Consider the following 26,886-nt stretch of genomic DNA (forward strand, 5'->3'; position numbering starts at 1 on the left):
CGGCTGCTGATTGAACGGATGGATTTAGAACCGCGATATAACGTGTCATTTCTGCGAGACGACGCGACACTCCTCGTCGGAGATGAGGAAAACGAAAGGCGGAAGCACTGCGGGACTTACCGATAAGCATATCAGTGGCAGCTAATGATGCGATGAAGTAGTTACTCGGCTGCCTGATGGCCCTATCTACGATGAATGCCAGGAGGACGAGGATGTTACCGCCAACGGTTAACAGTATGCATATCGCCAGACAGATAGCGATCAGTACCGTCTGCCAGAGCGTGAACGGTGGCAAAACGGGTGTCAGAGATTCATCTGTTCGGGGGGATGTAAAGTATCAGCAAATGGCGTGTTAATCATTAGTCAATGCGAGCGAAGTTACTCGATCATTCGTCTATGGCGCGGCGCGGTGCGTCATTCCGACGTAGTCGTTCGCGCGCAAATTTTCCGACATGAAAAAGAGTGATTCGTTAAAAAAAAAATTAAAAAGAAAAGAAGAGGAAAAAGAGAAAGAAGGCGATTTAGGATGAAAAGCGCTCATAGCTATAGCTTAATTTCAATTACGTTACCCAACGTCGACGGAGTCGTCGCGTTTCCGAAAGTCGAGATGTTCGTCGCGTTTGTTGGGAACCAGTCGGGCAGAAGTTCTGCGTATTCACCGCTGCTCCAGCGCGGGTCATCCGGGTCAGGCCATGTTCCATTTAACTGGGTACATTCCGCCGTCAAAATTTGGTTGTACACAAATCGACACAGGCGCTCCCGCTGTCTCTTCAGCTTCCTAAGAACGAACAATGGAGGATTTCTTTTTTTTCTTTATTGTTAGGGGCATAAAATGCGCGCGGGACGGAGTTGCTGCACCGGCATGACAAACGCAAGTAAAGACTCGGGGTGCAATTCTCCCTTCATAGTCGGTATGAAATTAAAAATACAAAGCGCACAAATACAATCGCGCGGCGTTTGTGTCACGAGAAATAGCGTTCATTCGCGGAATATACGGCGAAATAATTCGGCGTGACGAGACAGATCGAGAGAATCCGAGCTAATAATAACACTCGACCGAAAATAGAGCGCCAAGCGTCCACGTAATTACAGATCAAACGAAATTGCGTATCGGCTCTCTCCCCCTTCGTTGTCGGATTAATTCCATTTACGTTTGATGACTCTTCGCCGTGCCGCGCGCACGTGTAAATTACATTTTACGCCGGAGAGGGAAGTTCGATAGTTCGGTAAATCACAATGTTCCTATTCCTTCGCCGTGGCTGCGTGTTTGTTACCGTCGAAGAAAATGTGACACCGGTATTTCCTGATTCTCTCTACACGGCGACATACACGGTCCTGCTCCCTCTCCCTTTTCCTCTTCTCTCCCTCCCTCTCTCTCTCTCTCTCTTTCTTTCTCGCAGGAGCGCTGCTGCAGTGGCGACACGAGAAGCGACTCAAAGGCTGAATACACCGAGCGCACAATGAGCTTGAAATAAGCATGAATGGAACCACATCCAACCCCCGCCGCCGGCCTCATCGCCGGTAGGCAAGAAACGACAGGGCACACGCCTTAAAGAGGGTGAGCCCATTTTTAAATCATTCAAGCAGTCGATCGGAATCCCGCGTAGCCGCGCGGAAATCGCACGCGACGATGGCAACTCCTATCTTGTAATTCGCGACAAAAGACCCGCTTCGAATCACAGCCATCGGGCTCCGCTACTCTTATCGACGTTTCGCCGCTTCACAAAGAAAATCGTGTGTCCTTTCTCCGTCTCGCGCGCATCCGGAGTATGATCGATTTACCATTTACCTATCATTCTGAAGATTTATATGGGAAAAACCGAGGAGTAAGCATACAGATGTTTGGAAAAATGAGACTTTGGCTAAACGATGTAACAGCCCCACTTGACAGAAATGTTTATACAGAAGGCAGAAGAACGCGGCGATGAGGAATGACATATCGGAGGGAAATATACGAAATTTCGGATCTCGATGAATTCATCTCATTTCATGCGTGCGTACAATATTTTACGAACGTGCCCACGCATGCGAGCAACATTTCAGCTTAGCACCGGCGAGTAGTAATGCAAGCACTGCACGCATGAAGGCTGCTATGCGGATACTTGCCAACCCCTTGTCACACTGTTGCGAGGTTGAATGGGAGCTCCAATTTCAGCTTAGCGCGTCGTTTCAGTGGGAGTTCTACAGATTATCGCGTCTGAAGTTCGACCGAACCTGAGTTCTTGCGCGGGATAAAGCCGTTTGAGTGTATAACTCGCGAGATGACCGCGATTTCGCGCGCTTTCTTCAAAGAAATCCTCCGTATTCAACGCCTACGAGCATTATATGATCTCTCGCGGCTCGTTGACACAATGGACGAGTGATTTTTCGCCGAGACATCGCCGACGGCACGGGCACCTCTGGCCGTGCACTACAATCGCGATTAATTCGACGATTACAAATGGACCTGTAATGAAATTACGTGTGCGTTCATACATTCCCAAACGAGACGAATTATCGCTCGCGCCGATCGAACCGTATTTTATTTCTGCTTTATTAATTTTGTTTATATAGTGAGAGAGCTTTTCCAACAGCGAATAAAACCCGCCGACTGGACCAGTACGCAAATGCGTATTCCGTGGGCATTTTTAGTTTTATAAATATGAAGTTTTGTGTGTGTGCAACAGCTGCGCGATTCCCATCGTGCGCTGATCTCGAAGGATTTTACAAATTGACGAATTTCGCGTTAACGTTATTGCGATGTGTGCACGTGTAGCTGAGGAAACCGCGAGAATAAAGAATGGAGTATGAAATCCTTTGTTTCAGCACTCGCCAGGGTAAATACTTGTCCTCGTTATTCGTGAGCATTCTCCTCGTGTAGCCCTACCGTGAAATCATTCGTAAATACTTGTCCTCGTTATTGCTGTACTCCTATTTCGCGAGGCTATTGTGAAGCCGTCCATAAAAGAGAACCGACCACCTGTAATTATCTGAAAATTCAGCCGTTCTGTTCACGTGAAGAGAATCGGGGGAAAAAGCGACGCTACCAGCGGCGAGTGAAATTTCCGCGGAATCATTCGATTGACATCTGCTTTGTCTCTGTTGGTTATGCGACAGTGATTCCACACTTAACACGCAATACATTCTTCTGATCTGCATACCTCTCGAACATATCGGTTTCTTGTAAAAAATAATTTATTTCGACACCAGGACATTTTAATCTCCGAGTTATATAGTTATGCAGATTGAAAGCCTTTTCAATTTAAATTTCGGGGAAAGACATTTTCAGATAAAATGTTGTTACCGTTGCAATATCGTTAAATCATTGATATACAATCGGGTTTCTCGTTTACTCGACAAAAGTACATTCGTTTAGTAGTTAGTCAACAATTTCAGCGACCCAACAAAGCCAGATGTTTAATTTCAGCGAACAAGATTAGAAAATGATTAACTCGACTCGAATTGGTGAGCGATGTAATAGAAAAACTTGTAACTCGATATCCGCGTTTACGACCCGTCCTTGTCTACAACGAGTTAACTCGATCCCGTGAAAATGACGTAAACTACCGTAGGAGCTTTAACGCCGACAACTACTTCCTGTCATTTATGCAAGCATGGTGTCAGCATTTCAAAAAGTCCTTTTATTACAGGACAGAAAAAGCAACGAGAAAAAGGCAAAGGGTACTACAAAATGAGATACACGCGGGCATAAAAGGGTAAGACACGGGGGGATGAAAAAAACAAAACAAATCAGCTCGCCGGGGAGATATTCTACTTGAACCTCAGTACACATAAAAGCTCCGCTGTATTAATGCTAAAAATATTACATGTCTTGTGGACAATGGCACGCGACTGACACACTTTTTGCGAAAGATATGTATGTTTAGTTCGTATATGTACCTTCTTCATAAAAATACGTACTACTGTATCCAAAAAGTATAAGACCAGTTTTTATTTATTTCAAAAAATATTTATTTATTCTTCCAAATCTATTTCGTCGTCTTCAAAGTAATCCCCTCCCGACACAATACACTTATGCCAACGTATTTTCCAGTCCTCGAAACAAGAATTAAAATCGCCTTCCGGGATGGCTTTCAGAGCGCGTAGCGATTCACGTTGTATCTCTTCTATCGTCTCAAAACGATTTCCCCGCAGTGGTCTTTTGAGTTTCGGGAATAGCCAGAAGTCACACGGTGCTAAATCAGGCGAATACGGTGGTTGTGGAACGATAGGGATCGAGTTTTTGGCGAAAAAGTCACGAAGAACGAGTGCAGTAATTGAGATGTTTTGGCACTAATCGAGATTTTACACGTTTCAGGCCCAAAATATCTTTCAAAATGGTATTGGGAGATCCTTTCAAAATACCAACAGCATCAGCGAGGTCTCTAACAGTCATTCGACGATTAGCAAGCACAAGTTCTTCGATTTTCTTGACGTGTTGTTCATCGGTAGAGGTTGATGGTCGTCCGGAACGCTCTTCGTCTTCAACACTTTCACGACCTTCTTTGAACTGTTTATACCACTTGTAAACATTCCTTTCCGACAAAGCATGGTCCCCGAAGGCTTTCTGCAACATCCTGAACGTTTCTGCACCCGAAATTTCATTCCGCAAACAAAATTTAATGCAACTTCTTTGCTCAATATAATTAGACATTATAAAAATCGCCGAATGCACTTTTAGCGTCGTACAAAACCAAGCGTAAAGCAAAAAGTAATGAATGTTTTGACATGAAATTTGTCACAGATGTCTGTCACAATACTGCCAACTTAGAAAAAAAATATTTATGATATGCTGTTTACCTGCGCGATTTAAATTGAAAACTGGTCTTACTTTTTGGACACAGTATATCACACGCGCGGTGAATTGATGATTGGTTTAAAATTTGATTTAGAATGTGGAATAGAAAAATAATCGTAGATTTGAGAAGCAAAGTTGCTGTTCGCAAAATTCGATAAATTGCTTATCAGCTCGATCGCCGGCGCAGTGAAAAATTGAATAGCGGTGAAAATTAATGGGAAGAAGGATCTTCGATATGCAATCGCAATTGGAATAGTAAAGGTCAATAAGAACCAATACAGATATATTTTAGTGCGATAAGTAAAATTTCATTATAGGTCAATTTCCGTAGCCATGTCACTTTGATATTAACAATCGATCTAGACGGTCCACTTCGGACCTTCTTCAGTGAAATATAATATTAATCGAAAATCCCAATGTAGGGGAAAACACTCCGCAGCTGGTAATCGTTATAGAACTCATCACTTTTCGGCATTCTTGCTTGGATCCTATTCAATATCAGTATTAAGACGAGGAGCTATTGACTATTTATCATTTATTATTTACTTATTCGTTTCCTTTCACATCCTTACATATTTTAATACTCGACAACATTTGCGCAAGAGTGTGAAAGAAAACAGATAAAGTACCGACTACTGGGCGTTCTCCCCTAGCTCGAAGTTCACGGAGCGAGGGGACACTCGAGGGTGACTCGTGCGCAATCCCGAGCAATTTCGAAGAATTTCGCGAGACCAAGACGCGCAATTTTTCTTCTTACGCATCGTATGAATATTTTCCTGGCCGAAAGCGGAGAGAGGAAGAAAAAGAAACGATGCTCCCAAGCACATACGTAAAGGCCTGGATATTTTTACGCCTCATATTCTCCGGGCGTCTGTATTTCGATAAACAAAAACAGAAGCGCTCGTTCCATTTTGTTCGCGCGTCTCATTGTCCCCCGCGACATTCGTCGGCGAATGTGTGACTTGTCAGCCGCACCGGCTACACGGCTTGCCAGTCGAATGGACACACCGAGCGGGTGTATCGAATCGCGTGGACATTCGTTAACACCGTGGCGCAATAACGCCGTCGACGGCGACAATGTGTGTACACGTCCCTTTTAAGGTGTGCGGCCGCGCACCGTCAGTGTAGTACAGTGCACGGTGAGAAAGAGAGAGGGTGGCGCAGGGTGATGGAGGCTTGTACAAGCCCTAGTGAGCAGAGGATCATCGCCGTGGAATGGCATGATCATACGGACGGATGGAAGGGCCGCTCCGGAGGGAGGCAAGCAGGCAGGCAGGAAGAGAGGAGAGTGAATAAAAAGTTGGACCGACCGTGCAAGCGAGGAAAAATCGCGAGGAAGGAGACACGGCGGAGCGGGCGGAACACGGAATGACGAGCTGTGGCAACAAGTACCGCCCGGCCGGCATCGTTCCAGCACGTCGTAAATATCCGTTGGCGAGCCAAGGAACGTCGGTTCGACGAACGAGGCCGGAGACGGTTGTCAGGTCGAGACGATTCGCCGATAATATTTGAGAATTGCGACGATTTCGCCGGAGATTACACGCGGCGACGTTCGTGACATTTTATAAACGTGGCTCGGGGCTGACTGCGCGGAGTCGTTCGACTATTACTCTCATTCGATGAGTCGTCCAAGTCTGAAAATTATTCTTCTCGACAGAGGCACACGTCCGTAAAATCAAGCCCCGGCTTGAAATTCAAGAATGCAAGTTCTTGCAAAAGTTGGCCGGAATTCTTTAGACGAATATCATATTTTATTTCTCCATCTTTTACTTTTATTTCTCATATCAATGATAATGATATAGTGTTCGCTGAACTAAAGTATTTGCCATCTTTATGTGTAAGCTACTGCAACTCTTCAGATAATCGTTTAATTCTGAGTTTGTAAACATGACTCGTCCTTTCATTTGAATTCAATTTGATGTCTTTCCATCAATTTCAAGTACGCTTTGCCGTGATGTAAGGCTGATTGAAAATGTAATTACTAAGAAGATCTAGAGACTTGTGTGAACGAGGTGAGATTTTCATCGAGATGATGAGATTTCATCGGGACTGTAGAACTCGACGCGTCCTCGAGCTACTGTAATTTTCCTGAAGATTATTCTCAGGCCGACAGGATCGCTACCTTCTTTCGCTCACGCAATTTCCGATTCGCTATTGACAATTCAAACCGGAGAATCGACGAAACCGCTGCGATTTGTCGTGTCACGCCCGTAGCCATTCTTCGCCATACGTTCGCGCGCGATGCCCTCCGGGGGGGAGCTTATTTTTATTTTCTAGCCCAGTTGCTGGATGAAACCTTTCAAAAGACACCCTCCGCACGTCGCGTCTTGCGCGAAATACATAACCTATAGCCGCCGGCTGATATTGAGGCAGCTAGCATCGTTTCTTGTCAGCGGTGCATCCTCGGGTGACATGGTTTTCTTTAAATTCCCTTACACATCCTCTTCGAAGCCGCCGAAAATCGACTTTGAAGGTAGCAAATCGACGTCGATGGGAATAAAGCCGTGTGCTACGCAAGGACGATCGTTAAATGCACTCGGAGGAGACACGTTAATCCGCCGTTGTATCTCGCTGTTCTCCTTCACCCTTGGGGAGAGAAACGTTCTTACATCTCTCTCCTTTCAGGAGCAGCGATCTCTTTACGCGTAGTCGCGCTTACGTATCCGTGAAGAAGTGTAATCTCTCGCGGAATGAAATTGAAGAAGAAAAGTCACGCTGCTCCGTGCGGACACATTATTTTCCATTGCTCGTGTCACGTGACAAAGTCACAAAGTGAGTAGCCAAAACTAATTTACAGCGACGAAAAAAAATCACATTGAACCGATATTATTAAATAACATTGTCCGCCCTCTTTTTGCCCGCTTAACTGTTTCGCACTCCCTCGTAACTTTTCGGACATTCGCACGATGTGTGTAACATCTCCCGCAATATTTCGCGGAACTCATCTTCGCACGTGCGTCTCTGCCTCTTATTTTTCTATTTCGTCCTCCTCCTTTGCACTTTACTTTCTCGTCACACACCGCGGTAACAGAAGGCGCGGTACATAAGTTCGTGGGTTAAAGTGCTGGAACTACGTGTTCCTACTACAGCACAGCGCCGAAATTACACCTCGCAGCGGCGAGGGTGAACAGATCTCCAGGAGTTACCAGCGGTGTCGTAGCTTCGTAACAAAAGAACAAAACTCATACAAAGATCCGTATAATACAGAGAAAGGAAACTTCTTTAACACGACGCGCGCGTTAAAAATTCGAGGACATAGAGTCTCGGGAATTCGCCTATATCTAAAATATACCGTTGGTTGCAGGATGCCGATAAATCTCCCGCGATCCATTTGCCGCGATCGTTCCGGCATCATCCCTTAAAGCCGCCAGGCCACCGTATCATTCCCTTCGTGAGAGCACCGTTTCGCCATCCCGTCGTATCCCGAGCGAGATAAAGATGCGAGGCACCTCACACTTCACGGATTGTGACCGCAGCTCGATCATCGATCGAGGACCGGCTGTCGCGCGTAGCTTAGTATACGTAGTAGAGATCAAATCAGACTTGCACTTTGGCGAAGGGCGAACATAGGCACCGTAAATATAAACGAGACACGTTACCGCGAGGGTGGCTGGAGATGATAGCGTTGTGTCGCGGGACGAGATGCGGCCGCAGACTGCGAAAGGGGAGAAAATCTCGATCGCCCCGGGGGAATTGAGCGGATCTATTTAATAACTCGGCTGACGTACGATCGCCCTCGGCGTGACACTGAACCCATCCGACGGATAACTCGACCTAGCCCGCGCCTCTCCTGAGCGAATTGCGACTCCTGCGGTTACACCGCCTGCGATACCTACCGCAGCAACGATCGCACTTTTGCGCAGGGGTGCTTGGAGAAAGCCGCTTGTTAAAATGGCGACGGCTGAGACGAAATCTCGCACGGGGTGAAAACGCGATCGCTTGCGTCTCACATCGGTTTTCTAATGAAACTAACATAAACTGCAGTACGAAGAATAAGCCCCGTATTTTGTCTGTGATGATTGTGAATAGAACGGAGCACAAGGTCTCACTTGAAACGGCTCAGAGGGGAGCTTCGTCTTACGATGTCGAGTCCCGCCTCGATGTGAATCTCATCGTTCTATCTACACCGGCTAGATAAACAAAGGACGCCATTACCTACATAATAGGATTCTGATAAGAACTTTAATACGCTGGCATTACGGACTACCGGAGCCCGTAAAATGCGGATGACGATGATGGCGGAATAAATCGGTAGCGAGAGTGAAAACGGACACCGGGGAGGACGGCGAGGGACGGCCAAGGGAGTCGTGGATTTAAGCAAGTGCGACCTTGGGCCGCTTTCGAAAGGCTACATCTAGATCGAGCGTTATATCTGGGGTCATCTCGTGTACCTCTGATACGACCGTTACACGGGCCATATTAATCGCGTTTGCATACATTTCGATGGCGAATCTTTACTGCCTGCACGATGACACGAAAGCCGGCGCACACGTTTCACGAAAATCGACCGAAGCGAAAGGTCAGACTCGCAGAGGGAGCTTTCCCCGGCTATTTGCCGCGGCAAGTGTTGTCATGACGGCGAGCATTTTTTGCTATAGGAATCACCGGTGCGGACGTGCACCACATTTTTTGATAAAAACGGAGCTGTGTCCGTTATTCGTGTTGCACAATTGTTCTCTTTATCCAAATTAAACGCGACACGCTTCTGATTGAACATGACCTTCCAGACGTGCGAGCCGTCAACGTTGATCGCCTCGGCAGTTTCCGAGTGTGAAGAAACATTGATCGACTATTTTCTCTGCTGTCCAAAATTTGCGTCCGCGAACGTGAACGACAAACCGATCCCATCGCTGAACTCTGTCTTTCATTGCGACGCGAGGCGTAATTGATTCGCAGCTTGCGTACAAAGATGTCTTCCGGTAAAAGATGTTACGACATCGCGCTAAGATGAAACGTTCCACGTACGCGGCAGGTGCTCTTTGCGGGGCCAGTGAGACGTACAAGGGAGTGTGTATCAATTTCCACCAATTACACGCCACTCGGTGAGTCTCGTCCCTTCAGAATCGCAAGGTGCGTTCGACTGTACGCCACCATGCATGAGAATTTTCAAGCCGCCCTTAACTCCCGGACTGCGCTTGCACTATACACACGGGAAATTGTGCCCGCTAATCACGAATCTGCCCCTTCAAAAATGATCCTCGCTTTTCCTCGATTCTCGGAATGAAATCTGCAGATAACGGATTATACGACTCCCAAACGCGCACGGAAAGAGAAAGTAAGCAGCAAGAATCTTGTTTGTAATATATGGATGTTTAAAGTAAGGATGAGCGATCTCGATTCAATTTGAACAAGATAGATCCAAAAGATTCAAAAAATCGATTTTTTCAATCGATTCTTACTATTTGGATTTTGTATGAATCGATTCTTCACGCTCACGACGAGACGATTCTTCTTTCTTCTTTCTCCCATTCGGATTAATGGCGTTGGAGCGGAATTCCTTTGGAAGCCTGGAGCCGCATATTGAAGTAAAATGAAGTGACTTCTTTCTTCATTCTTTTCACTAGTCGAACAAGCAGTTCACTCGTTGTTGACCAATAGCGTATGATGATTCTTCTTCGGCAGCGATTTGACGACCTCTGTAGGCCTATTTTATAACTTTACATTGTTATGTAGATATATGGTCTTTTTTTAGCTGCATTATTTAATTAGTGCAATAAGTTAAAGTAAAACAAATATACTTTCTCTCACTCTACTTATTGCATTAGTTCAGCAGTGCAGTTAAAAAGAACAGAACAATAATGAAGGTTTCACGCTACTCCGATGATACGATATACGATATTGAATATATCATATCGCATCATCAGACGCAGTATAAATTCTCTATAATATATAGGCTGTGTTCCGAAATTCAATATTAAATATTGATTTAAAAAACTTAATGTCAAATATAATTATAATTTACAATATTATATTTTAAAATTCTATTTATTCTATTTAATATTCTTCAATATTTTAAAAATAATCATTAATTTTAAATTTTATAGATTTTTTAGATCGATTCATGTTAAATCGATTCTTTGAAGGCGATTTTTTAAGAGAATCGATTTTTAAGGAACCAATACAAGATCGATTTTGGAAGAATCGAACACATCCCTATCTAAAAGTATAGCTGCAGTAGACACATATTAGCTATGAAACCGATATAGTAGCAACAGTAGCAAAGATTTTGGTTACAGTAGCAAATTTTTAGTTACAAAATATTTTCAAGCAAACCGTGATCAGGTGCGGCAGTAAAATCTTTTTTTCCGACTCGTCACACGGACAGATCAAAAGCGTTATCTCGATGAGGACGCGATAACTTAGAAACGAGTTAATATATCATCGTGGACGTGATGTACATTTTCGGAATATGATGGGGCAGAAATGGTCAGCCTGAAGGAGCACATGAAAAAATCAAGTGACATCTGACCGTCGAACGTGCATTCGACAACCTCGGCTCTTCAGCGTGATTGATAAGGTCGATGGGAGACAGAATTGGATGCGCGGCGCAAAGGGATCGCAAAATATTTACCGTACTCGAATTATCTATATATATAAATATGTGTGTGTATGTGTGTGTGTATGCGTGTGTCTCTACATATATACATAGCTCGAGTTATATTTGAATTGCGACGAGAGTTGTCTATTCGGCTCTCGAGATCGGAGTCTAAATGTGACAAGAAATATTGCAGCGAAAAGTTAAAATGACATATCGCGAAGTGTATATTATTTATTGCGGAATTTATTGCGGCTCTACTGCAATCGTACACAAACTCGTGACAAGAATCATGTTTACAGATATTGTATCAAACCGGTGTGTCGTTAATCGATGAAAATTTCCTTTGACTGAAATAATAAAACCAATAATCGAAATTAATCAATCATCATACGTAAGATCACAAACAATTTCATTCAGTTTACTAATGAAATTAATTATTAATCAGTGTATAATTACACGATCGCATCAAAGTTTGATGAATAATTAATTTCATCAACCGTTGAAATTACTTGAAATTCTACGTATGACGATTGGGATTGATTTTGATGACTGATTGATGACCGGGGAAAATTTCGGTTGATTATTGTGCCCAACACTGTATCAAACAGCTGTGAAAGCTGTCCGTTTGTGTGTAGGTGCGTTGACGGAGACTGAGCGGCGAGAATAATTTCGCGAGAACACCGAGACTTATGGGCGACATGCACGCCCGCGAAAATATACGTGGAACAGTCAACTGCAAGTTGTCCAATATTAATTAATCGTAGGCGTAGTGGGCGAGGCGAGCTTAGATTTAATTTCGCGAGAAACTAGCGACGCATTCGCGCGGTCGATGCGCGGAAAGGTGGAGTACTCGCTAATTGAGCTAATGAGAAACAAGCGCGCTCTGTCCAGCCAACTCGTTGAATTTTCTATATGTCCCAACGATGGTACCGCGCGATGTTTTCCCTGAGACTATTTTTTTCCGCCTCTATCGAACGGCACTAATTAAAATTTCGGCAAACGTTTCGTGCGAATTCCAGCCAAGAGGGCTCATATTAAGTGCACAGCGAAAGGAAGATATGAGTTCAACAGTTCGCGAAATGTTCGCGTGCGCTTTCGTTGCATAAAATCTGAGATGGCTCTCTCTCTCTCTCTCTCTCTCTCTCTCTCTTTCTCTCTCTTTCTCTGACACAATATCGCGACACGAAAGCGTACCAGGCATTTTTGTTTGCGTAGAATGCGCACGTGATGACTTAAAAATAATCGAACTATTAATATTCGCGCTTACGCCAACGAATGACGATATTCTTTCCTCTTCCTTTTTTCATCCTTTTCCCTTAATAATATCGGAATCCCTCTAGTATTAATATTCTAATATCGAACGTCCATAACGCGCTGGAATGTCGCGGGTACGCTCCTCCTATTTTTATAACACGTCCGCACGTGCGTGCATGTGACGGAAAAATTCGAGTCATTTCTCAGGCGATAATTATGTATGTGATTTATTCGCACGATTAATTCGTTTTCCGTATTAAAATACTATCCCACGTCGATTTTGTTTGTTCAACAGACTCAACACTAAATATACCGATGAGAGTCGAGGTAGTATATACTGTATATTCCCACCTCTAAAAATATGATAAAAGGTTACCTTTGAAGACGGTTTTTTACATAGGTCTGGACGCGCTATCGATTTCCCATTACATTCCGCGGATGTGTACGATACACATATCTAATATCGCGCATGATATTACCAGCTGGCCTGTGAATTGCACCGGCGAACTTTCAGCGTGCCTGTTGAAATAAAATAAACGGCTTCCTGTTTTCCACTGCTATCTCGTTATCGAGCCGTGGCATTGGTGGAGGAGGAAAAGGAGGACGATGAGAAGGTGCTGTCTTATCATCGGTGTTAATCAGATCCGGGCTGTGAACCGTCGCTTATGAATCTCGAATACCGAAATTGCCTATCCGTCGTGTGAAGAAGCTGAAGAGCGAGCAATTTTATTCCGTAAAGGGATGCGTGTCGAGCGTTGCGTACGAGATTCGATCGACATATCCTCTGTGCAACTCCCAGAAGCTGGTACATGTTCGGGAGGAGAGAGAAAGAGAGAGGGGGGAGGGGGAACGAGGAAGAACCGACGGATAAGTTAAATATGTCTCGCAGATCTGGATGCATTCTGAGCCCAGGCGTACATCCGACGTGCCGATGCCGATGCATCGTTGAGCATCTGTTAGGTGGAGCAAGAACACGCAATTTGTAAGCTGCATGCTTCGCTCCGCGCGCGGAGCCCCTCTCCCCGGGATTCTCTCCGTGCCGCGCAATGAAAATTCGAGAATCAATATTCACCGTGTCATCACAATGTACCCCGGTATCGTTCCCGTTCGCTCGATCCGTTTTATTTTTCCTACGCGCACGACGCGCGACCGTGCCGTCGTTTCCGCTACGCGAAACCGCACGAACGACAACGATAATTCTATCGTGCAGTGGTGCAGAGTAACGAGAGAGAGAGAAAGAGAGAGAAAACGTGTGGTAAAGTAACCGTAAAATGATTGAACCAACATTGTAATTTTACAATACTCACAGCTCAGAGATAGTCGGAACGAACATTCTTGCAGTTATTATCTGTCGCCGTATTAAATTTGTACATCGTGTCGTAAAAGCGCCAACGAGCAAGATAGAGGGAAGGAAAATTTTCGACTTTTTGCGTACAACGTTGACTGTGTGAGAGCCGAATGAATAATTTAATCAATCGCCAACTTTCTCTCCTCAAGAGCTCGTGAAAATCGCAAAACAGCGCAAATTTGCTTGCAGATTTGAATTTCATCGCGCTATCACCTTACAACTGGTGTTTTTCTAGCAACAAAAATGTGCCCGAGAATATTAATTTACAATATTGTTTAGCCCGACAGACTCTGCGCTGTATATCCCGAAAAATACGAATGTGCACGCGAAAGGTCAGTTAAGATCTCTCGAGTCGAGAAGGGATGTGAAAAGGGAAAAGCAATCTGCTCGGAAATATGGGAGAACTAATAACGACTTTTAATAATTGAAAAGGAAGGCATCCCTCGATGCTTATTCGGTGCTGTATTTCCAGACGGAATACAAAGATAGCGCGGAAAATTTATTATAGAAAAAAGCGCGTGCGCATTTGTGCGTGCAGAATTAAGAGAGAATGCGACGCGAAGGAAAAATAGACGACGAACGATTCCAAGCGGGACAAGAAGCCCTCAGAAGCGAGCAGAAAGTAATGCGACAGTTGATCGCCGCGTTGTAATGGCGTTATGCTAATCGCGTGCATCGTCTGACTAGACGCCGCCCGTTCGCGCTTCCACAAAGTGTCATTCACACAGTTAAACGAAACAATGGTAACCGCCTCGTGTTGGACGCGCGCAACAGTCGATCCATTTAATGGCTCTGCTCCCGTTTTAACATGTAATGTCGTCGCGCTGAACATGAAAATACCGCATCGACTCGCCGCGGTATCGCCTATCGCGTCTCTCAAAACCGCGATCCGTTTTCTTCCTCTCCTTCCCTCTTTACTCTGTCGAATTTTCCCCGCGGTCATTGTTCGTCGGTTATGTCTCTTCGTTAACCACTCTGGAATATCGACATATTATTTAGCGCGTTCGAGTCGAACTGCAGAGATAACACCGCGGGCTATCACGGCAAAGTATTTCGCCCCGGGTTATCGTTTCAAGTGCGCTCGCGATTTCAACCGAATTACAAGCGCTTTATCGGGCCGCACTGCGCCGTTATTTGTCCGAAAGCAAAAATTTGCGGTGATGATCCTTCGCTTATTGAAAAGCTAACGTTTCGAAAGTGAGGTAACGCCGGCAACGCGCCGGGCACGAATGTTCAATAAACAGCCCGGGATGATCGGGACTGACGCAAATGTAAAGTATCTTTAAAAGCCTGGACAACGGAGCAAGTGCAGCGACGGCACGTGTAACGCAACCGCAGAAAGAGGTTGCACGGGTTATTAGATTATCTTAGCAAACGCGCGCGCTTGAAAACAATGGCGCGTTCGTTCGCGGCAGCTGCGAATTTTATCGCGAATACGGGCGCACTCGCGCGCGCGGAAGAATTGTTTTATGTTGCATTAGATTTCGCTGCGCGCTCACAGAGGCGCGTGGAATATCAGCCTGTCGCTTCGGCCGATTCACGATGGGAATCGATATTTCCGGGAAGTGTAACCCGACCTGTCATAAACTTTATAATACATTCGCTCCACATTTATAAGCGCAGCGTAGACTTCGACTCGCGAACGGATTATTGAATATCTCGCAAACGTTACTCATACTAACTCGTACACGCCGCCATCTCGACAGAGAATGGCGGAATGTGTCGTAAAATTCGCAGTGCCACCCCACCGCCCCCGACGCAACTTTCTTTCTCTCCTCCGTCAATTTTCCCGCCGCGACTTGGCCGGCTGATCCTCGACTGTTTGCTCCTCCTTTTCTCTCTCTCTTTCTCTCTTTCATCTCGCAGCAACCGCGACGCTGCTCGCATGCAGCTGAAAATGAACCTCGCGCATGATATGCAATCGCGTCGCGACACACATCCACACGTTCCGTCGGGCGACTTTTACGGTCGACACTTGGCGTTGTTGACTCACGCAACATTCGAAATTTTCACCTCAATCGCGTGCGCGTCGACAATCCTGTTCGGCTGTCGCGTGATTCCGCCCCGTTGCACGACACCTGTTTCTTTTTGTTAAATAACGACCATATTCGGCCAAACAGAGAGAGAGAGAGCCCATCAACCCCCGCCGCTCTGCCAGCTCGACCGCGTGCTTTATCCCCGGCACCGGATCGTCGGATTATTAGCGTGGCCCCCGCTAGGTCAAGGATACTATTCGGCCAGGATTGACTTAACGCGAGTTTTATCCTTGCGAATATCCTCGCGCTGTTGTGTGTAAAAACGTGCGCGGCTATTGCGAGCCGGCTCGGACAAAAGAAAGCATTGTACCAACAATCCGTGCGCGATACGCACGGATCGTGTAAATGCGATTTACATGAAACGCCGATTACATAATGGCGGCGCTACGTAAGGTATTGTCCGCCGCGAAATGTCATCGCGATAAATGTATTCGCAAACGTGCGCAGACGAACCGTCAATAAACAGCGACTGATATAATATCCCGGCTTGAATCGCTTCCAGTGGAATATACATTCGGTATTTATAACTTGCATCATACAATATTTGTAACTTCGACTCACGGAAAGCCGCGAAAGTGGAGGCATCTCCCTCTTTACGCTCGTTGCAATATCGAGTACGCGAGTGATACTTAGCTAATGATACTTGCCATGTGATTTCGAATCAAAATGAGGGCACGTGAGATATGAACTACCTACATTCACATGAACCTGCATCTACATCGCGATACAAGGAATCTTCGGTTGATCCTATCGAGGCCAAGGTGAAGTCGGAACTTTCGGCTGAACTAGCCGATTATCTCACGCATGCTAAGCAAACTGAGAAAATTATTGCACGATCTTACGACGATAACAGAGAAAGAAAAAATAATTGCAGTAGTTCTCGAAGGACCAGAATCGTGGAATTTATTATTCGACAGAATTAAGACACGCGGAGAGAGAGAGAGAGAGAGAGAGAGAGAGAAACACGAGAGCGTTGTCCCGAGAAAGGGCGGCCCTCTTCTCGCCAAGGGAATTTTTCCTTTTCTCCTTTTTTACTTCAATTTCGTCCCCGGCGAAAGTTCATTTCCTTCAGCCTTGATATTCCCGGCGAGGGGGAGGAACACAAACGGGGACTGTTGGCTGTATAAGAGGCGCGACGTGATGTTATTACTCCTCGATAATGAGCAGTCCCAGAGGTAACGGCAACTCGGCGAAGCCGCTCGGGATTCAAGGGGGCCATTCCGCCGAAATGACGAATCGCTTATCTAGACGCGCTCACTATGGCAGAGTTCAACTTCCCTCGGTTTTCGCGCGGGCTATGTTCCCGCGAAACTAATCGGACTGCGCATTTTCGCCGCACCGCGTTATCGTTATCGTTACGGTCTCGATCTCGATTACGGTGATGAGGCGCGGATACGTTACCGGCGAGCCTCGAGAAGCATTCTCGCGTCTCGTCGCGGCGCTACGAGCGTAGCGAAATTTATTTAGCTTTGCAACCCATCGCGCGCGACGTTAAATCCAACACTGCGATCGTCACGAACAAACAGCACGCTTCTGCCGAGCGAATTTCCGCCGTCACCAGCCAGCGTTATCTGGCGTATTCGTTAGCAAATCAAATGCGATTCGGCGAAATTAATTTCCATAAATATCTCAGGAACCTAGGAAACGCGTGAAAACAGGAAAAAGCGCAATTAAACCAACGTGCGTTTGACATGGGACATCGCTTTTATCGTTTCATTCTCTGCTGCATCCCTGAATCAGTCGCGTTCGCTCGGAATTTCAGATTAATCCTCGTCACACGAGCGATTCGCAATAACCAACAGTCAAATGATTCGACGCAGACGTCGGACTTCTCGTGCAAACAGCCGCATATAAATTTTGGAGCACTTAAAAATTAACCAGCCACGAAAATACGATGCTCTCGCACGTAGGATGTAACGTAGAGCGGTCCGCGTGTGTTAATGAACAACGTCAATCATTATTATCTTATTAGCGCGAGTTTGCCATCGATCTGTCTTCCCCGAAACTCCCACAGCGTAAAATCCTTCAGGGATGTCGAAAATCGATGGGACGAGCTAGACGACGCTAGAGAGTGCAAGTTCACGCCAGCGAGAAGTACATATTGGAGAACTATTCGTCGTTGTAATCCATATGAGAAAGCGGCGCGCGAGAGATGCAAAAGGCCGCACAGTCTCTCGCGCAATCTCTTGGAAGACACTTCAAAGAAAGAAATTCCTCGATAATTAAGATACAAGGCTGATCCTTCTTCTCGCGTGTCTCGTTTTTGCGCCGACGTTATTCCTCACGGATACAGCTTCCATGCGGCTTTCATTGCGATTTATGGCTCCCTCGAGAGATTAACGAGCGCGACTGTTCTAAACATCAGCGATGCCGTGGAGACTTTTGAGCGATCTGAAGTTACGACGAAACGTCGAAGTTACAACGACACGCTCGCGTGAAACGGGATTCCCTACGCTAGATTCGCACCAGTGGTGTATGAGGCTCGTGTCAGCCGTGGTGGAAATAGCAATAAGCACGGCCACGTACGGGGTAGACGCGGCACGGCTGCTAAAATTGCCGAGGAGCTCGTGGGACTGTATCACCCCGACTATTTCGGAGAAAGTTTACGTTCGCGTTCAATTCGCGTCCGCTCACGACCTCCATTCCGCTCGAGGACCGATGCACAGTGTGTCAAAAAGCACTGATGGACAAAATTCTGTTGGACAAAACATTTGGTGGACAAAATTCTGCCTACATCACAAATCTGCATCGATTTTGATGAAACTTTTTTAAAATACTCGTGAATAGTTCTACTATATTGTCTCATTGTCAAAAATTTGAAAAAAGTAAACATAACCCCAAAAAATAACCCCAAACTCCATTACTTGTTTCCCCTAATTACCTCAAACTTCATAACACCATGGTCCAAAACTCCATCATTCCAAATCTTATAGTCCCATAACTCCTAAATCTGATTACCCACAAGTTAAAAATCCCATAACCCCAAACTCCATGACCTCGTAACAGGGTTATGGAGTTTAGGATTATGGGATTTTTAACTCGCGGGTAATCAGATTTAGGAGTTATGGTAATATAAGTACTTTAAAAGTATTTTACAAAACAGTATTTTAAAAAAAGTTTCATCAAAATCGATGCAGATTTGTGATGTAGGCAGAATTTTGTCCACCAAATTTGGCACACTGTGCGGCGGGCTTCGTGGTAGCCCGAAAGAGAGGCACTGCGTGCGCTCGCGCTCACCATTGCGTGATAAAATCCGTCCCAATGGTGAAGACAGGCGCGGATGTGCGATTGACCTCGGTGCCGTTCAGGCTGCTTTCGGTGCCGTTCATCTCCATTCCAACCAGACCGAGGTGGCAGCAACCCCTTCGATGCCACTGCGCCCTCTCCTCCTCCTCAGCACCCAGTCACCTCTCGGACATCCTAGAAGAACATGCGAAAGAGACACGATAGAGACACATCACTAGAATATGCCGAGGGTATTTAATGCGTTTACAAAATGAGACATCCGCGCATCTTGTCGATATGCACATTCTGAGAACGGAATTCTTTGTAAGGAAGGAATTATTCAAGGACTCGTTGCTTGTAGGAAAATTCATGCCAATAGGAGCTAAGACAGAATTTTGGGCGGCATAATTCCATTCGCAGAAGGATAATGGTGTTGAACAGACGGTGGAAGAGTTTTCTACCCGATTTTCCGACTCTTCCCCCGCAGAGAGTCTTGCGAGTATTCGTTGTTATCTGTGTCAATTTTTCATTTCTTCTCTTTTCATTCTCGATATTGAGAGACCTCGCGATTCAAACTTCCTTTGTTTATTTTCTGTTTACTTGTCTTTCTTTGCCAAACAAACGAGCCGGCTAACAAATGTATAGAGAATTCGAGAAACAAGGCTTCCTGTGTGTTGGCATATAATAACTATTGAGAAATCGCTATCGCTGCAAATGGAATTGTGCGAGCGAGCCCAAACTTGACTGCTATTAAACACGAGATTACTCCAAGTACCGCTGTCGATAATAGATATCTTCTTGCGGGTGGCTGAGATGGAATTGCCAAGGTCAAGCAAATGAAATGTAAAAACTCGTCGCGTGTGGCACGACGTGGTTCGCGCTTTATATTTATGATTACGTCCTAAAAAAAAGTTGCCATTGTAGGGGCTTAGTACACGTGTATAATGTTGCTTGTATATGGGAAAAGAAAAAAAGTAAGAGAGAAAATGCTGTCGATAGAAAGCATATCTCCTTGTTTAATTGCTCGCGTGTAAACTCGCGAATGAATTTCCCCGTCCATAATTTTTAGCTTTATTACACATATTTCATTTCGACTCGCCGCTGTGTAGCGCGAATCGCGACTCGATGAAATTGATTGCGACCTCTGTACGTGGTGTATCGCGTTTTTTCCTTCGAACACATGTTAATTTCCTGGCGAACGCAACAGGAATTACCTCACGTAAAGACACAATTATACTAGCTGACTCGACTGAACTGCCACAGTCTCGTTTTGCACGGCCGTGTATTACATATTAAGATCCTATGAAGGAAAAGGGCGAAAATTCATTTCTCTTAGTCATACTTCGTATAGTCGGTCAATAGTATTCCAATCGCGCGTGTGACGATGTTATCACTTGTCGCGCACCCAATGGCGTTAATGCTGCCGAAAAAAAACGAGCGCTAATGCGCCAACACTCGTTTGCGATTTGTTCAAGCCTATAGAGTCCTCACGCCTGGCTTACTGACAGATCATCGATTAAAGCTGGCCACACACACACTTTCCGTAACAGTAACCGTAAGACGTAACGTAAGAATTGACCAATTACGATCGAGTATTTACAAAAATGGCGACCTTACAATTCGACAATTCTCAACATGATTGGTAAATTGGCCAGCTTAACTCCTTTGTTATTTTGTTTCAAAGACTTAAAGATACCATTGTTTTACTTTCAGTTCATTAAATATATTAATATGATATAATTTTAGTAAAGAAATTAAAAGTGTTATATTTGACGCCAAAAAGGGCCATTGAGATCCTACTGGAATTGTTGGGAGGACATAAATATATAAATTTGTCCCAACGTGGTAACAAATGGACAGCTGATATGTCTTGAATACCAAACAAAACTATTTATTCAATCGAATAAGGTTATTATCAATGATAGTGAAAATATATATTCCGTTGGTAGCGAGAGGGTTAACTGAACATCTCGATTTATTCCAAGTGTATCTCCGTCCGATGAAACGCGTCGCAACATCCTTGATAAGAAAATCAGGTGTGTGAATCGTGTTAACATTAATTTCAAGCGTACGAAACGTCCATCATGCATTCGTAATGTCGTATGTTTGAAGATATCTCGTTTCTCCTCCGCTAGTGAATCATAGACCGGCGAAATTAATAGTGGCACCGTCGCGATTTTGTACATTTGTTGTCTTTAAATCAGCACTCGTCAAAAGTTGGAGCGAAATGGTTATTGTGGGTGTTTACGATAATTCGAGTTCGACTTAGAACGAGTTAGTTTCACTAGGGCCGAAAGATATGATAGGCACAAGCATCTAGTATCTTCACTATTCATGACAACTCAATGCTGTCCGATAAATCGAGTAGAGTAGAGTAGAGTTAGGGGAGCGTAGTGAACAGTATATGTATAAGAATTAACAATATCAGGTAATATAGTTTCGTAAAATATGTAACAATAATATTACAAAACAATGAATTATTACATTATAGAAAAATTAGAAACACTAAATTAAATTATGAAAAAGTATCATGTATTTGTGAAATACCCAAATTAGAAACCTATTATTCTAACTTATTATTAACCAAGATATTCTGTTTAGATGTGTTGCCAATTTTTTAACATATGTTAGAAAATTTTTCTATAATGCTTCTATTAGCTCCTAATTTTCTATAATGTAATAACTCATTATTTTGTAATATTATTGTTACATATTTTATGAAACTATATTACCTGATATTGTTAATTCTTATACATATAATATTCGCTACGCTACCCTAACTCTACTCTACTCTATTCTATTCGATTTATCGGACAGCATTGAATTGTCATGAATAACGAAGATACTAGATGATTGTGCCTATCATATATTTCGGTCCTAGTAAAACTAACTCGTACTAAGTTAAGCTCGAATTATCGTAAACTCTCTGTGTGGAGAGCGTGTTGGAGCTCGACCGTGTTGACGCGCGCTGAAATGAAAGCTGCACTCATAAGATCTCTTGATCTCTGTTTGACTGACCGCGTACGACGGATAGCAAGTGATGTCGCAACAATATACTGAATTTCCACGCGCATCACTATTTGTACACGTTATAAACTGTTGCATGTGAATATTCATTGAATCCCGATCGAGAGGTCAAACGTTACCAGTTGTCGCGCACAACATTCACGTGTTTACGTCGTAATGCATCGATGAAAGCTCGGCACATTAGCTGCGCGAAGTTCTCGTCAAAGAGCGCTGGCATCATAATTATGTTTCATACATGGCAATTTTCCCCTTTGCCGGCCCGTTGTTTAAGGATGATGAGCGACGCGCCGCATTGCCGTCGCACTGCGAGAGATTCATTATCGCTAACTCGTCGATTTTCTAGCCCGGCGAAGTACGACCGATTCGTTTGTACACGTACGTAACGCGATCGATGGCGTTACATATTTCCCGTACAGTAACGCAATTCAACCGAGTGTACGTTGCAGCGCGCAGCGCACGATACATATTTATGAGTTTAGAGAAGAATGACACGCAATATTTATCAGATTGACAAGCACTTCTTTCAGCACATTATTTTCTTCATTCGCGATCTACGATAGCGCGTATCTGCATGATAATATCGTTATCTCTCGATGATTTTGCGACGGCGACGAGGAGAGACGTCCCGTTCACTTCTTCCCGATATAAGAGCCGCTAATGTGTTCATCGATTCGCCATGGGGAAAAAATGTGAGAAACTTCACGCAGGACACGCTCTGGTAGACCTTAAGTAACACGAGGTTTGTCTCGAATTCTGCGTGCGCAATCGATTGTAACAGCGTCTTATATCACGGTGCACCGTCAATAACTTCGAAAACAGAAGAAATATTTTGCGCAAATGAAATTGATCGGCGAGCCGATATGGCTGCATAAAATAAAAGGGTTCATCTCCGCCACTTAACGAGACCCCAATTAGCATGGGCTATTATTATATTATCCAAGAATATCGGAAATCCCTACCTTTCTCTCTTTCTTACTGCTTGTGGAATGAACACTCGGCGTGTCTCCGGCCGGTCGTAACGCATTTTATTATTCCGTTCTAGATTATAAAACGCAAATGCATTGCTTCGCGAAAAATCAGATGTAATGTTGAAGTCTCTCGACGTGTATTATGAAAAGAAACCCACTCTCAAGTACAATACAACGTGTGACACGTACACATCCCGAATTCAGATATAACCTTAATATATTCGGCATATCTAGATCCGCGAGATTATAAAAATAATTAAAGGATTGCGTGCGCCGGGCATATTTTTCAGGAGACAACACAAATCGCACAGATCATACTTCACTAATTTCAGCTCAAGATGTAGGAGACGTACGTTAATCACGCCCTTGATTAAAAAATAGTCCAGTAATTACACGGAGCATACGCAGGACAGCGACATCCGCTCCGCTCTATTTGAATAATTGCCTAATGTTATGCGTGCACTAATGTAGTTGGTATAGTCCGTGCCCGGCATATTCCGTTATCTTTCTCATGGGTTGGCCCGACATTTCACACGTCACCAGCAAGCTAGCTTTTTATTTAGCTTGACTAATTAATTTAGCTTAGCTAAACATGAATAAAATAACGTCATGTACACACGTGAAACAGGAGAGAAACGAATACGTACAATGCTCGTGGCTCGACGAGGGAGCGAGCAAACGCTACACTCGAATCTCACATGCGTTCCCTCTACATTGTCGTAAGAGATTTGTTCCGGAGAAGCGCGGAGCATTACGATTACGCGGAGCAGTTACGCCGGTTCGCGGAAATCGGCCGTGACACATTTTATCGTTCTCATCTCCCGGGCTTTTCTGTCTCGCCGAATGCTCGTTCCCGCCGGCGCGGAGGAAGGATAAATTTGAACGAGAAACGAGTAACGCACTACCGAGCTTTATCAGTCTGCAAATTTATGCAATCTCCCACAGTCCCTGCCCCCGAGCAGCCTACCCTTCTTTCATCTTATAAGTATGAGCGCTTTGTTTCCGCGCCTGCTACTACCTCGGGACTCACCGCTCGTCACAATTTCTACGCGGCGAGGAGAATTATCGCGAAACTTTCTTGTCGATCCTGTTTACTCGCGCTTATCGTCGCGCTCGCGCGTGTGGCAATCGGCGATATTTTTCTCTTTTCTTTCCTTTCCCCAAGCGTTACGTGGCGATTTTGCCGGCAGTTTTTCACCGACGGATTCGCAGCGCCGGCCGCGGCAAACGCGACTCGCGCACGCAACGGAAAACGTAGGAAATGCGTGGCACATGAAACAGAGGGGGAACAAAGATAAGAAAAGGAGAGAATCATGAAAACAAGGCCGGAGATGGAGAACGTCGCATGTTTTCGTTGCCGAATGCTCGCCACGGAAAAACACGAGGTGAACTTACCGAGCGATTCATTTGGAGGAAACGCGCGTGACGAGACATCGCGATTGACATTTGCGCGCGAATGGCCTATTTTCCTTCGATATCGAGAGAGAGAAAGAGAGAGAGAGAGAGAGAGAGAGAGAGAGAGAGAGAGAGAGAGAGAGACTTCAATCCGCATAAACACGTTGCACACTGAAGTGGACAATTTCCAGATGTAAACAGCTTCACGACAGGGATGTTTCTCTTATATTCGTCCTGAAGAAAGCAGTCGACCACTCGAGGACGCGTGGCGGTGCAACTCGTGACTTACTTCCATAACGAAAAGCAGCTATGCAAATGCAATTTCTCAGTGGGTTTTCCTTCGTACAGGACACACTCCAATTATCGTCGCAAACTGCACAATCGTCTACTACACATGCCTTCGTGTAACGATTTACTCTCAAATTGAAAAGTGTAAGTACTTTTAATTTCTCGAGCTGTATTCCCTCCCACTTCTCCGACTTCTGAAGATCCAATTAAGTCACAATGTGACTTAATTGGATATCTAGGATATGCTTGTGCCGTTGCTGAAAGTCGCTGAATCCATGCTGACAATTGCCGGGAACAATTCGGAGATATAACGTATCTGGAGCCAAGCCATGTAGATTGAAGCGAAAGCTCTCATCGGTCCGAAACTGACCAGCGTCGTGTTTCTGCGAGGCGCGAATTGTCATCCTCGCCGTTCCGCGCGCGGACTATAATGGATAACCACAATGTGACGATGGACACGCGATATGCACCTTTGTCCTGGTAACCGAGAACTTCTTACACTCCATACGCTAATGACAGCCGGGCAATTTTTTTTTCTCGGCTTTGAACCGTCGATTCGCCACACGAGCGTCAATCCGACAGCTCGCACAGGAAACTTAGCCAGGGGTGTCGTCAATCACTCTTGCCGATACGGCGCAATTAACGCTCATTTACTCGTATCCGGGCGTACACGCTGCTAAAACAAAAAGTACAGAGCGATTTATCACCGCGATGTGTCTCCGCGAATAATTTATCAGGCGTCGAAAAATGCGCGGCTCTCCTGTCACTCGTGCGAAATGGCTAATCAATTTCAGTCAACGAGCTCCAGTTGCGATCAGTCAATGATTTATACGCGAGATACTTATTAGCAGCAGCCTCGTAACGCGCGCGTAACGCATGCTAAAAGAAAGAAAGAAGGAAGAAAAAAGGAGTGAACATAAATCCTGCGAAATGTTACGTCACGGCATAATATAGAGCGAGCTCCCCAAGGCTAGCAGCGCGCTCGCGCGCGCCTCTCCTTTCACCTATTCATTCGACGTCGATCCTCTCGCAACGAAACTTTGATTGCACCCTACCTTTTCCTCCAGAGTTTTTAACACGCGGCCTTCGACGGTTTTACCAAAGTGAAACCCACCTGAGATTGAATTGGGAATAACGGTTTGTTTTTTATTCACAGCAGCAAGACTTGGTTCTGTTTGTTCTTTCGCGCTCTGCCAGCATATTTCCTGCGTGTCCCATTCATTTCCTTTCATATGTAAACCAAATCGGCGAAATTACAATTGCAGCGAATCGAGAATTCCTCCGATCTCTAAGGGAGTGTTGATTTGTGTTAATCCTCACATTGCATTTTGCGGCGGCTTATTCGATTAAGGACGCCAGTCCGCTTTATTTTTGCCCGCGGAACTACGATGTAACGCCATTTGGAAACGCGCGGCTGTTTCGACGTAACATTATAACGAGCGCCGGTACGCTACGGTAAAAGTTCCCGACGCTAACAAATTTATGTCACCCCATTTTCACAGCCAGCGACATTATTTCGTTGCTTCGATAAAAATACGTTCAACGGAATACGTTTCTGATATCTCGGAACGCGACAATCCGACAAAAGACTCGCTTGAACTACAGAAATCTGCCGCGCAAAACGAATTTTGTCGTGTGTGTGTGTGTGTGTGTGTGTGTGTGTGTGTGTGTGTGTGTGTGTGTGTGTGTGTATAAAAGTATACCAGAGCGACATTCTTTTTCGTGTTCAGTGGCCGTAGTAAACAATCCAATAACAGAAATAATAGAAATCATGATTTGATAGCGATCTGCTGGCGCACATAGTGGTAATTTACTGGCAACTTAAATATCGGAATAATACGCCAAAGGCGCGCCGTGCTATAAAACCTGATTAACCCATTTTTACCGCGAGTAAGCGATTAGCTAGTGGAAGGGTAAAAGAAAACTCGCTCGAAACGAAACTCTCGTTAACGTGGAAGTAATCGAATCTATGAAATGTAACGTATCGTGAAAAAACCACTGCATCATCCGGCATGCATCTCTGCAAATCG

The 26,886-nt window shown here is 44.9% G+C and overlaps 1 protein-coding gene and 1 long non-coding RNA gene across 4 annotated transcripts in view; one reads left to right on the forward strand and one right to left on the reverse strand.

Annotated features, from left to right (window-relative positions):
- Window positions 1-26,886, forward strand: part of LOC116850207 — a 109,110-nt gene that overhangs the window by 65,820 nt on the left and 16,404 nt on the right. The window contains exon 1 of one of the 2 annotated variants that reach the window (XR_004379281.1): window positions 24,089-25,000. The exons of the other annotated variant lie outside the window; for it this stretch is intronic. This is a non-coding gene — a long non-coding RNA (uncharacterized LOC116850207). Of the gene's footprint in view, window positions 1-24,088; window positions 25,001-26,886 lie in introns of those variants that run through there. 2 annotated transcript variants of the gene reach the window in all.
- The window catches only part of LOC116850205, a 46,366-nt gene that overhangs the window by 8,205 nt on the left and 11,275 nt on the right, over window positions 1-26,886 (reverse strand). Inside the window, exons 1-4 of one of the 2 annotated variants that reach the window (XM_032828192.1) lie at window positions 23,165-23,340; window positions 19,191-19,373; window positions 570-778; window positions 121-315 (exon numbers count right to left, since the gene is read on the reverse strand). In XM_032828192.1, coding sequence (XP_032684083.1) covers window positions 121-315; window positions 570-778; window positions 19,191-19,288 — 502 coding nt within the window. In that variant the 5' untranslated portion in view covers window positions 19,289-19,373; window positions 23,165-23,340. Of the gene's footprint in view, window positions 1-120; window positions 316-569; window positions 779-19,190; window positions 19,374-23,164; window positions 23,341-26,886 lie in introns of those variants that run through there. The other variant, XM_032828191.1, reaches the window with a different exon arrangement.

This window comes from Odontomachus brunneus, unplaced genomic scaffold, assembly GCF_010583005.1.
Source record: "Odontomachus brunneus isolate Ranch 3 - 2012 unplaced genomic scaffold, Obru_v1 Obru_scaffold_136, whole genome shotgun sequence".
NCBI classification, from domain to species: Eukaryota; Metazoa; Arthropoda; class Insecta; order Hymenoptera; family Formicidae; genus Odontomachus; species Odontomachus brunneus.